Source organism: Lepus europaeus, chromosome 13, assembly GCF_033115175.1.
Source record: "Lepus europaeus isolate LE1 chromosome 13, mLepTim1.pri, whole genome shotgun sequence".
Lineage (NCBI taxonomy): Eukaryota > Metazoa > Chordata > Mammalia > Lagomorpha > Leporidae > Lepus > Lepus europaeus.
In genome coordinates, this window is record NC_084839.1 from 29,376,467 (window position 1) to 29,389,053 (window position 12,587).

Genomic DNA, 12,587 nt, shown 5'->3' on the forward strand with positions numbered 1-12,587 from the left:
CGCTAATGAAAGAATCGGACATGCGGCGTACCCCACGGTCTGAAGGATTTTGGGTGCTGATAGGATGGCACAGGTGGGAAATCCCATACCATGAAAGCTTCGTGTCGTGCAGAGTTGTTGTAAATATTGTCTAACATCACCTTCAGGCCAGGCATGTAAGGTCTATATGAAACACATGCATTTTCTGTTTTGACTTGGGCCCTATGCTCAAGATATTTCATTATGTGTATGCAAATATTCCAGTATGGGAGAAAATCTGAAGTCTGAAACACTTCTGATCGCAGACATTTAAAGTTATTTAATTAATTAAATTTGTTTAGGAGGCAGAGGCACAGATATGCAGTACATACATGCACACACGAGAGAGAGAGGGGGAGAGAGAGAGAGAGACTCCCATCTCAAACGCTTGCATGGCCAGGACTGGCCCAGGATGAAGACGGGATCCAGAAACTCAATCTGGCTCTCCCACATGAGTGGCAGGGATCCAACTGCTTTAGCCATCCCTTGCTGCTGCTTCCAGCATGTACTAACGTAGCAGGAAGCTGGACTTGGGAGCAGACCCAGTACTCGAACCCAGGCCCTCTGACGTGACATGGAGGCATCATAAGCGGTATCTTAACCACTCAGCCCAAAGCTTCCTCTGGTCCCAAGCATTTTGAATAAGGGCTACTTAGCGTGTATTATGCATAGTCATATTATTATTTAGCATTCTTTTCCTTCCAGTGGAAAGTACTAGCAAGTTTAAAGTCTGTTATCTTCTCTTGTTACTTGTTCCCTGCTCCTCTACCCTATCACATGCAAACTTGGAAGAGTTAGAAACGTGGCTGACCCACCCACTCCCCGATCTCCCACTAAAGACAGGTTCTGCTCTGTGGCATCTTCTGAGGGCTCTGTGGGTGAGTCCAGCTGTGGCCTCCGTCTGGCTGCTTGTTGTGCAGGCTGCTCCAGGCAGTCTTCCTGGTGGATGTAGGCATTTGCCGTACACCTTGGGAGGGAGGAAAGCGGAAATCATTCTCAGATGTTGCACTGAAACATGTTTCTAATTGAAAGCATGACGGGAATGTACACATGGAAGTGCCTGGGGGGCCATCGCTGGCTGAGGCACAGCTCGCAAAGCCGGGTCCTTCCCCAGAGCTGCTTCTGCTCTCCTGGGTGGAGCCCATTTCCGGTCCTGTGACATTCTGTAAATAACCGTGGCTAAGCAGGGACCGGAGCAGGGCATCTCGCATCCAGCAACCAAGTTTGCTCGGGTGATCAGGAGAACTCTGATGTGTGAACATCCTGAATTCTAGTTGTACATTGCTTTTGAATCTAAATGTTCAAGGAAGCCCAAGATGGGATGATTTAGAACAAGCTGCTTCTGCCTGCTTCAGACCGTCATACACACACAGGTGCAGAGGCCAAGGTGAGTGACTTACCTCCCCCAGGGTCACCTAGGGAGCTGGCCGCATTTTTTAAGAGGTATTCTCAGCTTTTTGAAAACTTACCAGCTTGTTATTCAGACACTCAAGACCTACTTCTTTTATTTACTTCTTTTTGTTCTTAAAGACCTTTTGATTTATTTGAAAGGCAGAATTAGAGAGAGAGAGAGAGAAAGAGAGAGAGAGAGAGATACCAGTTGCATGGCTTGGTCCAAGTCTGAGGGCATCATAACCAGGGCAGCCATGGGTGCAGTTCTCAGTCCTAGCCAAAAGCCCGAGTGGCACCAGGGGGACTGCTGGGGAGATTCTGGAGTCCGAAGTCCAAGGCAGGAGTCCACTGTTGTCCCAGCTTCCCCCCCGCCCCACCTCTTTTCACCTTCTATGTTTGTTCTCTTCAGACCCTCCACCAATCAGTGCTCCCACTCGCACAGAGGCTGGGTCTGCCCACCTAGTCCACATGCTGATCTCATAAGAAGACACCCTCACAAATGCACCCAAGATGATAACTTATCCAGGTTTCTAGTAGTCCTTAATACAGTCAAGTTCTCGCCTGGAATCACCACTTGGCATTGTCATCCACGTTACCATCATGCGTGTTTAAGTGTGGGTTTATTTTGAGGGAGAGCAGCGTTGAGGCTGTCAAGCCTTCGGAGGGTGGGTGAACGGTGATGCTGTTCTTCACACCTGCATCTCTCCTTGTCTCTCTGCAGCAAGCTGTGTCCCGCCGTGCCAGAATGGAGGGATGTGTCTCCGGCCTCAGCTCTGTGTGTGCAAACCAGGGACCAAGGGCAAAGCCTGCGAGATAACCATGGCCCAGGACACCTCGGCACCAGTCTTTGGAGGGCAGAACCCTGGCGCCGCCTCCTCCTGGGTCCCTCCTGAGCAAGCGGCCAAGCGCACTTCAGCCAAGAAGGCAGACGCTCTACCACGTATCAGTCCTGTGGCCCAGATGACCTTGACCCTGAAGCCGAAGCCTTCAGTAGGACTCTCCCAGCAGATCCATTCTCAGTGAGTGTTTGAGCTTCCTTCTAGCCAAGGAGCATCTTAATTGCTCTCATGGATGCATCACTTCAATCATTCTCCTCTTCCAGCACAGCATGCGGGAATCAGTTGGAAAATCACGTCTTTATTTCCTTTCCTTAAGCTTTCACAGGTTAGGTTTATATATCAAATCTCTTAAAAATATTTAGTGTGTGCGTTTTGCCTTTGCAGGGAAAATTTGTGAGGATTATCGGGATCATGGGTAGGAGGGGACAATAGAGATAATTATTGGATCGTGGTGAAGGTGGGCGTTTAAAAATTCTTTTTGGGGGGGTGCTTTAGGATTTTTGAATAGTCATTTAGAAAGAGAAACCGAGTGATCCTTTTGAAGCTACTCAGAGAAGTTAGGAAGTCCGCTTTGCACAGAGAAGGCTTTCATGGGAAAGGGACCGATACTTTCTCATCCTCAGTAGCAGCTTCAAAGTGTCTTCTTTTTCTACCCTGTTTACCTCCCAGTTGCCATGTGGGCCCATTTTTGGTGAATGAGCTTGTTTTCTATTTATGGGTACCTGGCTTTTCTCAGTGTGAGGAAGTGAGGGCCATGCCGTACCAGAGATCACGGATAAGAAAGCTAATCCGTGTCCTGCTCTGAGTTGCGTGGCAAGCAGTGTTCAGATGCATGGGGTCCTCACACAAACTGTCTCCTCTTAATTAGCCACTCGGTGTGGATAAGATGCAGAATTTACTACAACTATCACTTGTCATTGGTCTAGGAATGTAAAATACAGGAAGTTCTCAACTTGAAAACAGACTTGACCCCGCAGTTCATTTGTAAGTCACTGACTTGGAATTTAGAATGCTTTTCCCGCATGGAGACAGCTTCCACATGGTGATTAGTCTCCAATCAGCCCACAGCAGTTATTTAATCTCTTAGCAGAGATGGCATTATCCTAACTTATACTTCCCCTTGGAAGGGACCACCTACTGTTCCTGCTGCCTGAGTGGCGGCCTTTGTACTTTTTCTCTTCTTGTTCCCTCCTGGAACCTCTTTTGTTCCCCTGGTTTGCTTCATTTTTCTTTCATTTTTTTTCTGACCTTCTGCTTTTAAAGTTCTACCTTGGTGATTAGATTTAGGGCCTCATTTGAAAGTCTAACCTCTTTGCTGGTGTTTTTCTTGGAAAACACATCATGCAGCTCTCAACAAGAGACAACGATAGGTATGACAATACTCAGTAAGCGCTTACCGTATGCCAAGTACTGTCTTCGAGGTATTATGATGCTTCATGTGTTAATGTCCAACTCATAATGACCCTGGGAGGTAGGTACTATTAAAGTCCCAGTTCACAGATGAGAAAGGCCAGGTGCAGAGTGGTTGTCCGTTCAGGGTCACACAGTTACTAAGTGCAGTGTTAAGAATTTAAACAGAGGAAGTCGCTTCCAGCCTTCATGCCTGGAGGAGAGGCTCGGCAGGCGCCCCTCTGAAGGGCAGAGCATGGGTATTCTCAGCTTGGTGGGACAGAACGGCGTCTGTTGCAACTGCTCTTCTCCGCGTCTTAGCACAGCGGCAGCCGCGCATCGTGCATCAGTGAACGTGCAGGAGTGCGTTCCAGAAAAAGCACGCACGGATGCTGACATTGAAATTTCACGTGTCATGACAATGATCCTTCCTTTGATTTTTTTTTTTTCTTCAACCATTTAAACATGTGAAGATCCTCCTTCTCTAGCGGACCACATAAGACACAGCCTGTGGGCTGGATTTGGCTCAGGAGCTGTAGTTTGCTGGGCCCTTATTTTCCCCTCTGAAGGAAGTCAGTGTTATTTATTTATTTATTGTGCCAGGATACAAATGCAAGCGTGTATCCTTGGAATGACGGAGCGCCTTGACCCTGTCACAGCTAAGCGTCTCCCCAGCAGCATTGTTCTGGATCTTAACAACAAAGAACAAGTCTGTGTTGGACGGTGCTTTGGTGATCAGGGGTCAGATTACTATGCGTGGCCCTCATTTTTTCCTGGCATTATAGCTTACATAAACTGTGAAGTAATTTACAAGCAACACTGTTGGTCTTGAATATCACCATCCGCTGTTAGAGTTTGACCCCCTGTGGTGTGTGCGTATGGATTGTTAGTAAGAACCATATGTTGGATGTCAGATAAAGGAGCAATCTCTTTTCTTCTTCTTCTGTGGGTAGCAGTGTTGTAATTTAGACGGGAATGTTGTGAGCCAGGGAGGAGGCTAAGGTTACAACTCTGCTGGGCTTTGGGAAAAGGAAAGTTGTTGATTTGCTTGAGAGGCTTCAATATGCTGGATGAAGATACTTTTCCTGGTAGCACTGTAGGCAAGTGTGTATGGGTGAGCCTATTGTATGTTTTTGGATAGGGAGAGGGGATGCTATAATTCTGGTATTTACGTAGTATACTTTTATAGATTACAGGTCAGTGTCTGGTCAATGCAGGGAGAAATAACAGGTACAAAATCCAATCCAGCTCTTTTTTTTTTTTTTAAAGATTTAATATTTATTTGAAAGAGTTGCACAGAGAGAGGAGAGGCAGAGAGAGAGAGAGGAGAGAAAGAGAGGTGTCTTCCATCTGCTGGTTCACTCCCCAATTGGCCTCAATGGCCAGAGCTATGCCAGTCCGAAGCCAGGAGCCAGGAGCTTCTTCCAGGTCTCCCATGTGGGTGCAGGGGCCCAAGCACTTGGACCATCTTCTACTGCTTTCCCAGGTCATAGCAGAGAGCTGGATGGGAAGTGGAGCATCCGGATCTGGAACCAGCACCCATATGGGATGCGAGCACTGCAGGTGGTGGCTTTACCTGCCACATCCCAGTGCTGGCCCCTGGAAATTGCTTTAATAATATCATAGATATCTGAGGTGTGTGAGGGTGTCTGATATGTGGTGAATGGGATGGTTTCTGACAGAGCTTTGTGGTTGAATCCCCAAGATCATCATTCACATCTCACTAGGAGCTAAAAACAAATGCATTATCAATAGTTCCTGGCTGGCCGGTGGGTCAGATTTGGTTTGGAAAGCATTACATTCTGTTAATAGTTGTTGACATTGTTGGTGACTTCATCCATCCTTTTCATTGAAATTTATTATTATGGTATTACTTTTTCCAATTTCATGGACCATGTCATAGGTACTCCGTAAACGTAAAGGACCAAATGATACTTAATGGTTCTTTTCTTCATATTTTTTCACTGTCAAGTTTTGTGATTCCTCGAACATTAATTCCACTTTGTAATAATGGATTCCTTAGAAAACCCGTCTTAACACTTTGACTTGTTCCCATAATTGCATCACTTGGATGCTATTCAAAGGTAGCCATCAGTGTGTTCAGCCAGGAATTGCCTCTATGAGATTGCTGGTGTATCCCAGGGCCTCTGTGTGGTTCTGTGTGTGAAAAGGTGTGAATACTTACTCAGTGTGGCCAGAAGACTCCACAAAGGAGCATATCCGAAACTCTCAGCTTTCCAGAGCTTGGTCACCTGTCAGTGTCATTATTCACTTCTGCATTGAAGTTCTCCATGAAAGTTTGTTTTCAGCTGTCAGTGCTGCCAAATGGGGCTGTTTAGACTTGTGCAAAATGTCCATTTTTATCCTCTTAATCGTGATGGATGTTGTAGGAACTGACCATGGGCCCACAGGGCAGAGGTCGTAAGGAACATCCCTTAGCTGCCAGTGTCTGTTGTTGTTTCGGGAACGTTGGTATGATGGCCACTATTTGCCAAATGGGGAGCTGTTATCTGTACTGTACTCAAACAAGGAGGAAGCACTTTCTCAGGAGACGGTGCACCCCGTCCCCTCTCTTTGAGCCTGAGAAGGAAGTCTGCTTTTACTCAGGATGTAGATGTCAAATCTATCTGGAGAGCTCACATGTGTCCAGCCTTTTTGTCTTGTTCAGTAATGGCCATTTTCATCATCTTATGGTGCCCTGATGTTACAAAGGAGGTGCTTAGTTTTGTCCTTTCTAAAACCATATGATGGGACAGAGTGCACCTGATGGCATCCATTGTTCCTCTTTCACATCTTCCCAGGATATGAGGAAGACAAAAGTTCTTTCCAAAGACAGGAATAATTCACATGTGTTCTCCCCTTTATCAAGTGAGTTGGTAGTGTGCTGGATGTTTTCCAAATAGAGGGAAGGCCCTTTAAAATCGACACTGAGACCGTGGATGCTGCTTCCAGAGTTCTTAGAAAATGAACACTTCACAGTTATCGTGGGTCCGCTGATAGGAAGCAGCATTAAGTGAAGGTGGTCCCACGCAGGAGAGGGGAGTTCTCCGTGTGCCCGTCTCTGCCCACTTACTTCCTGTCACTGTGGATCCCAAACGCCAGGCGCTGTGGGATCACAAGGACGACCTTGTGGATTGCCCCTTGAAGTGTTCAGCCCTCCTGATCAACAACAAGATGTAAACTCACTTACCTTTTTTCCTAAAAGGAAAAAACCAAAACCAAAACAAAATCCATTGTAAAGCTACAGCAACAGTGAAAACTTCAGGATAGGTTTCCCAGTAACTTCTTGCAGCGTTGATCCCAGGGCCTGGCTGAACTTTCCAAAGCCGCCAAGCAATTGGCCAGGACTTGACTAGACAATGACCTCTCAGAGTTTAGGCAGGACGGTGTCCAGCCCTGCCTCGGCCCCGCCTGCCCTCCCCCAGGTTCCCGTGCTTCCCTATTTCATTGTTGCCCGAATGCTGACTGCACAGTCTGTGCCTCCTTGTCCACAGAGTACACAGAAGGGATTCAGTAACTGTTTGCTTAACATAGTGTTTTATGAGTTTTGCCTGGAGAAAAATGATATTAATGTCTAAACTCCGGTCTACAAATTGTTCCCCGAATCCCTTTTCTCTTGGAATCACACTGTTAGCTTTTGTAAAGCCTTGAACATTTTGCAGAGTACTTTGCATTCTTATGGTAGTTGATCTACTCACAAGTCTGAGTTAGAAGAAGGTTTTGGTTCTGGCTTGGTGGCTTGGGAAAAGAAGACAGAGTGTCAGAAAGACAAAGAAAGGAGCTCAAATCAAGGATTTCAGGGTCTGTTTCATGACACATTAGGGATGGGATGAGAACTAAAAATTTGAACCAATGACTTATTTTTATTTTTTATACATATGTATTCTAAACTTTTAAAAACTTGAAGTTAAATCAAAATTATACCCAGAAAAGTGCCCCAAAATCGAACGTGCGCAGAGCCTCGTACTTACCCATGCTGACATTGTATTCCTGTCAGCACCATCCACGTTAAAGCAAGGCAGGTGGGCAGCACCTAAGGCCCCCTGGTTCCTCGACATCCCTGCAGCCCCCACCTTCACTGCCTCCCTCCGTGGGGAGCTGCCATCTTGCCTTCTAACTCTGGAGATCAGTTGGGCCTGTGTTTGAACTGTACAGTGTGTCTTCCACACTCCCCTGCCCCCAGTATTGTGTCTGAGATTCATCTATGCTGTTGAATGGCTGTAGTTCGTTCATTCACATTGCCAAAGCTTAGTTTAGCGTGTGAATAGACCACCATTTGTTACTTATTCTGCTCCTGAAGTACATTGCATCTTTTTCAACTTTTGGCTTTTATCCTTAACTTTATTGAGCTATAACTGACAAGGAAGAATTGTATGTGTTTACAGTGTAGTACAATGTGGTGGTTTGCTATGTATATATATAGTAAAATGATTACCATAGCTAAGCTGATAAATATCCCCATTGCTTCACACAGTTGCCATATTTTTTTGTTGTGATGAGAACATTTAAGACTTACCATTCTAAGTATACAATATAGTATCATAAGCTATAGTCATGGTGTTGTCCATTAGATCTCTGTACCTTATGTCTCTTGCATAACTGACATTTTATACCCATTGACCAATTTTTGTGTCTTATGAATATGTGTATGCAGGAATTCCAGGGGAAATTCTATAAACCGGACTCATCAGAAAATCAACTCCAACTGGGTATCAAAGTCATCAACTGGGCCAGCGCCACGGCTCACTAGGCTAATCCTCCGCCTGTGGCGCCGGCACACCGGGTTCTAGTCCCAGTTGGGGGACCGGTTCTGTCCGGGTTGCTCCTCTTCCAGTCCAGCTCTCTGCTGTGGTCCGGGAGTGCAGTGGAGGATGGCCCAGGTCCTTGTGCCCTGCACCTGCATGGGAGACCAGGAGCAAGCACCTGGCTCCTGGCTTCGGATCTATGCAGTGCCGGCCGTAGCGGCCATTTGGGGGGGGTGAAGCAATGGAAGGAAGACCTTTCTCTCTGTCTCTCTCTCACTGTCTAACTCTGCCTGTCAAAAAAAAAAAAAAAAAAAAAAGTCATCAACTGGATATCAAACAATGTCGGGGTTTAAGAAGAATTTCAAAAACCATCAAAGTTTGATTGTATTTCTAGCTGTTGGTCAGTGCTGTTTTATTGTTTGAGAGAAATAGGCAGATGGAGGAAATAGTGAGATGACAGTATTTTGAGTACCTGGAAGCAGGGGACTCTGAAGTTTTTCCTTCCTGAGACAGAGCTTGAAGGAAGAGTACGCGGTGGGGTGGGAGTGGGAGAGGCAGGGATAGAGCAGGGCCAGTCCCTGGTGCCGTGTGCTGTCTGCAGACTGCCAGGGCCCAGGAGGGAGGCTTGGCTGAGGGTCACTGGGGCTGGAATCGCAACAGCCTGGGCTATGTGTTGGCCAAGGTGTGTGAGGAATTGGGTGGAAGCTCAAAGTTTGCAACTGCAAAAGGACAAGTGCTGGCATAGACTTTCTCCCTCGGTTTAAGTGCTGGGAATCAGGGTAGTATTCTGGGGCTGTGTATTCAAAATTGCTAATACTTCCTGTGTGTTTATCCTGTGCCTGGCACGATGCTCAGTACCTTTTGAATAGTCTCTCATTTATTTAATGCTCTCAGAACAAGGTGAGAAAGAGACAGTTCTTATCCCCATTTTGCATGAGGAGGCTACCTGGGTGTAAGGTACTGAGTAATTTGCCTGAATTCACTTAGCTGTCAAGTGTTGGGATTCAAATTTAGATCACTGTAAAGTTAACCTCTAACTTACTCTGCATTTGTATTCATTTTCCATCAGTGCCCCAACAAATTACCAGAGTTAATGACTTAGAATACCATAAACATATTCTCACAATTCTGAGATTAGGAGTCTGAAACAGGTCTCTGTGGGCTACAATCAAGACATCAGCTGGGCTGCACTCCCTGGGGAGCTAAGGCAGATTCTGTGTCCTTGTTTTCCTAGCTCTTGGGAGCGCCTTCTGCACTCCTTGTCCTGTGGCCCCTTCCTCCGTCCTGGAAGTCAGCAGTGTCAGACTGAGAGCCTCCTGTCTTCTCCATCCCTCTCTTTCGCTTTCTTTTGCCTGCTTTTTTTTTTTGGCTTTTAAGGAGTCTTGGGAGCAAATCGGGCCCACTCGGATAATCCTGAGTAATTGCCCCATCTCAAGAGCAGCTCTTTGTTGTATAGCTAACACATGCACAGGTTCTGGGGAGCAGGGTGTGGACATCGTTGGGAAGCTGTTGTTCTACCTAACTCAGTGTTTTACTGGAGATCTTGTCCTGTCCTGGCACTCTTCCTTTCTGTTCATGAGTAAGTTACAATCAAAGGGCAGAAAAAATGATCATCAAAATACCATTCAACTACGCTGTGGCGTAGTGGGTTAAGCCACCGCCTGCAGTGCTGGCATCCTATATGGGTGCCGGTTTGAGACCCGGCTGCTCCACTTGCAATCTGGCTCTCTGCTGTGGCCTGAGAAAGCAGTAGAAGATGGCCCAAGTCCTTGGGCCCCTGCATCTGTGTGGGAGACCTGGAATAAGCTCCTGGCTCCTGGCTTCGGATCGGCACAGCTCTGGCCGTTGCGGCCATCTGGGGAGTGACCCAGCGGATGGAAGACCTCTCTCTATCTCTGCCTCTCCTTCTCTCTCTGTGTAACTCTGACTTTCAAATAAAATAAATAAATCTCTAAAAAAATAGCATTCAACTACTAGCTGAGCCAGCCCTCATGGTTTTTTTTTTTTTTTTTTTTTTTTGACAGGCAGAGTGGACAGTGAGAGAGAGAGAGAGACAGAGAGAAAGGTCTTCCTTTGCCATTGGTTCACCCTCCAATGGCCGCTGCGGCCTGCGCATCTCGCTGATCCGAAGCCAGGAGCCAGGTGCTTCTCCTGGTCTCCCATGCAGGTGCAGGGCCCAAGCACTTGGGCCATCCTCCACTGCATTCCCGGGCCACAGCAGAGAGCTGGCCTGGAAGGGGGACAACCAGGACAGAATCCGGTGTTCCAACTGGGACTAGAACCTGGTGTGCTGGAGCCGCTGGGCGGAGGATTAGCCTGTTGAGCCACGGCGCTGGCCCATGGTTCTTATAAAAGTTAAACACTTCACATTTAAGGCTTGCATGTGGTCTCCCACATTGTCCTCTGAAATCTGAGGGCGCATACACTTAGGCACAAGTCTTGGGTAGAAGAAGGGGAAACCAAGAGATCAAGAGACTAGAGATGGGAGTGGGTGGCACTGTGTTGTAGTAGAATAAGCATCTGCCTGTGAAGCCAGTTCAAGTCCTGGCTATTCCACTTCTGATCCAGCTCCCTGCTGCTGGCCTGGGAAAGCAGTGGAGGATGGCCCAAGTGCTTGGGGCCCTTGCACCTGCATGGGAGACTTGGAAGAAGCTCTTGGCTCCTGGCTTCGGATTGGCTTAGCTCTGGCTATTGCAGCCATTTGAGGAGTGAACCAGCAGCTGGAAGACCTCTCTCTCTCTGACTCTGCCTCTCTGTAACTCTGCCTTTCCAATAAATAAGCACATCTTTAAAACAAGAGAGAAAGACTAAAGATGGTCAGGCACCAGGAGGGGCCCTGATTTCCTCTTAGCCTTACCAGTCGGTACCTCGGACATAGTGCCTTCCTCCACTGTAGACAGTGTGGCCCCTGAACTCTGATTGCAACTTTCTTGCAGGTGGGGGCATTAGGAAGAAGTGAGCAGGGGTGGGGAGAGGCCCCCACATTGTCCCTCCCTGCAACAAATACACAGTGGCCCTTGAACCTGCTAGAATATTTCTAGTCTGCTCGGCTCTTCTTGTCCTGTAGTTTAAATACTTCGTGTGCTGAAAATGAACTAATTGCCAGAGGACTTGCTGCAGACCGACAGTAGAACTGGGATTGAAACTCACGTGAATGTTCCAAGAAGCAGTTGTAGCACAATAGAATTTGGCCAACCCCAGAGGCTGAGGTGCGTTAGGCCTTGATGAGGGGAGGGGATTGGGGCCAAACACGAGGATGATTTTCAGAGTCTGGCTCTGGGTGTTGTGCAGATTGAGGGCGAGGTTTCTCTTCACACTTGGATACGCTTTGCATTCCATAGGTACTGCCCACGGATCCCTCGGACGTGCCGCTGAGGTTGCACTAAATCCTCTCTCCTATTTCCTTTGGCGTACAAGCGTGTTTATATTTGAGCAAAGTGTAGACTGCATTTAAAGCTGAATTTTCACAGCAGTTCTCTGCCTCAAAGCTGTCTAGGATCAGGATAGAGAACCTAAATGGTGTGAGTGTTGTGCGAGAGAGGTGAGTGGCACACCTCAAATTATACAAAATATGCAGTAGGTGGGAGATAAAAGGCAGAGTTCAGCACTTCGAAGGTTGAACTCACTGATAGTCTCAAGGTCGAATGTATGTTTTGCCTGTTTGTGCCTGAAAGTTGTGAGAGACGATCCAGCAGGAAAAGCTGATCGTGTGGTCCCAGAGGCAAGAACTTCTAAGTGGAAAGAATGTCTACTTAAGCATTATGAGAAGGGAGGCCCTAGGTTTGCTGATCCAGGAAAAAATGCCTGTCAGTATTCAGGACTGCTGTTTTTGGACGAGATGTTTATGTGTGTAATATGCAGTAGCAAGAGAGACCAGCAAGACCAGATGAGATTAAATCGTGGGTTGGAGAATGTTCCGATACCTGGTGGAGTTTGGCAGACTTTCCTATGAGTAGGTGGGGGAGGCCCTGACTGTCCTCCCTGTCCCAAGGGTTTGGGACTTTATGAAGCAGGAGAAGATTAAATCCAATCCTGTGTTCATAGCTGGAGACATCTTTGCAAATGGTAAGTCTCATCTTGTCCTGCCCTGGACCAGGAGCCTTCACTCCCTTCTCCGTGCTCAGCGGGTAAAGGTGGACGCCCTCCACGCCTGTGAGAGCTGACCTCCTGCCCTGCCTGTATTCCTTTCCCTGGTCACCGTCTG

The 12,587-nt window shown here is 47.2% G+C and overlaps 1 protein-coding gene across 2 annotated transcripts in view; it reads left to right on the plus strand.

The window, feature by feature from the left end:
* Nucleotides 1-12,587, plus strand: part of LTBP1 (latent transforming growth factor beta binding protein 1) — a 445,454-nt gene that overhangs the window by 63,149 nt on the left and 369,718 nt on the right. For both annotated transcript variants that reach the window (XM_062209234.1, XM_062209235.1), the window contains exon 3: nucleotides 2,132-2,429. In XM_062209234.1, coding sequence (XP_062065218.1) covers nucleotides 2,132-2,429 — 298 coding nt within the window. The remainder of the gene's footprint in view (nucleotides 1-2,131; nucleotides 2,430-12,587) is intronic.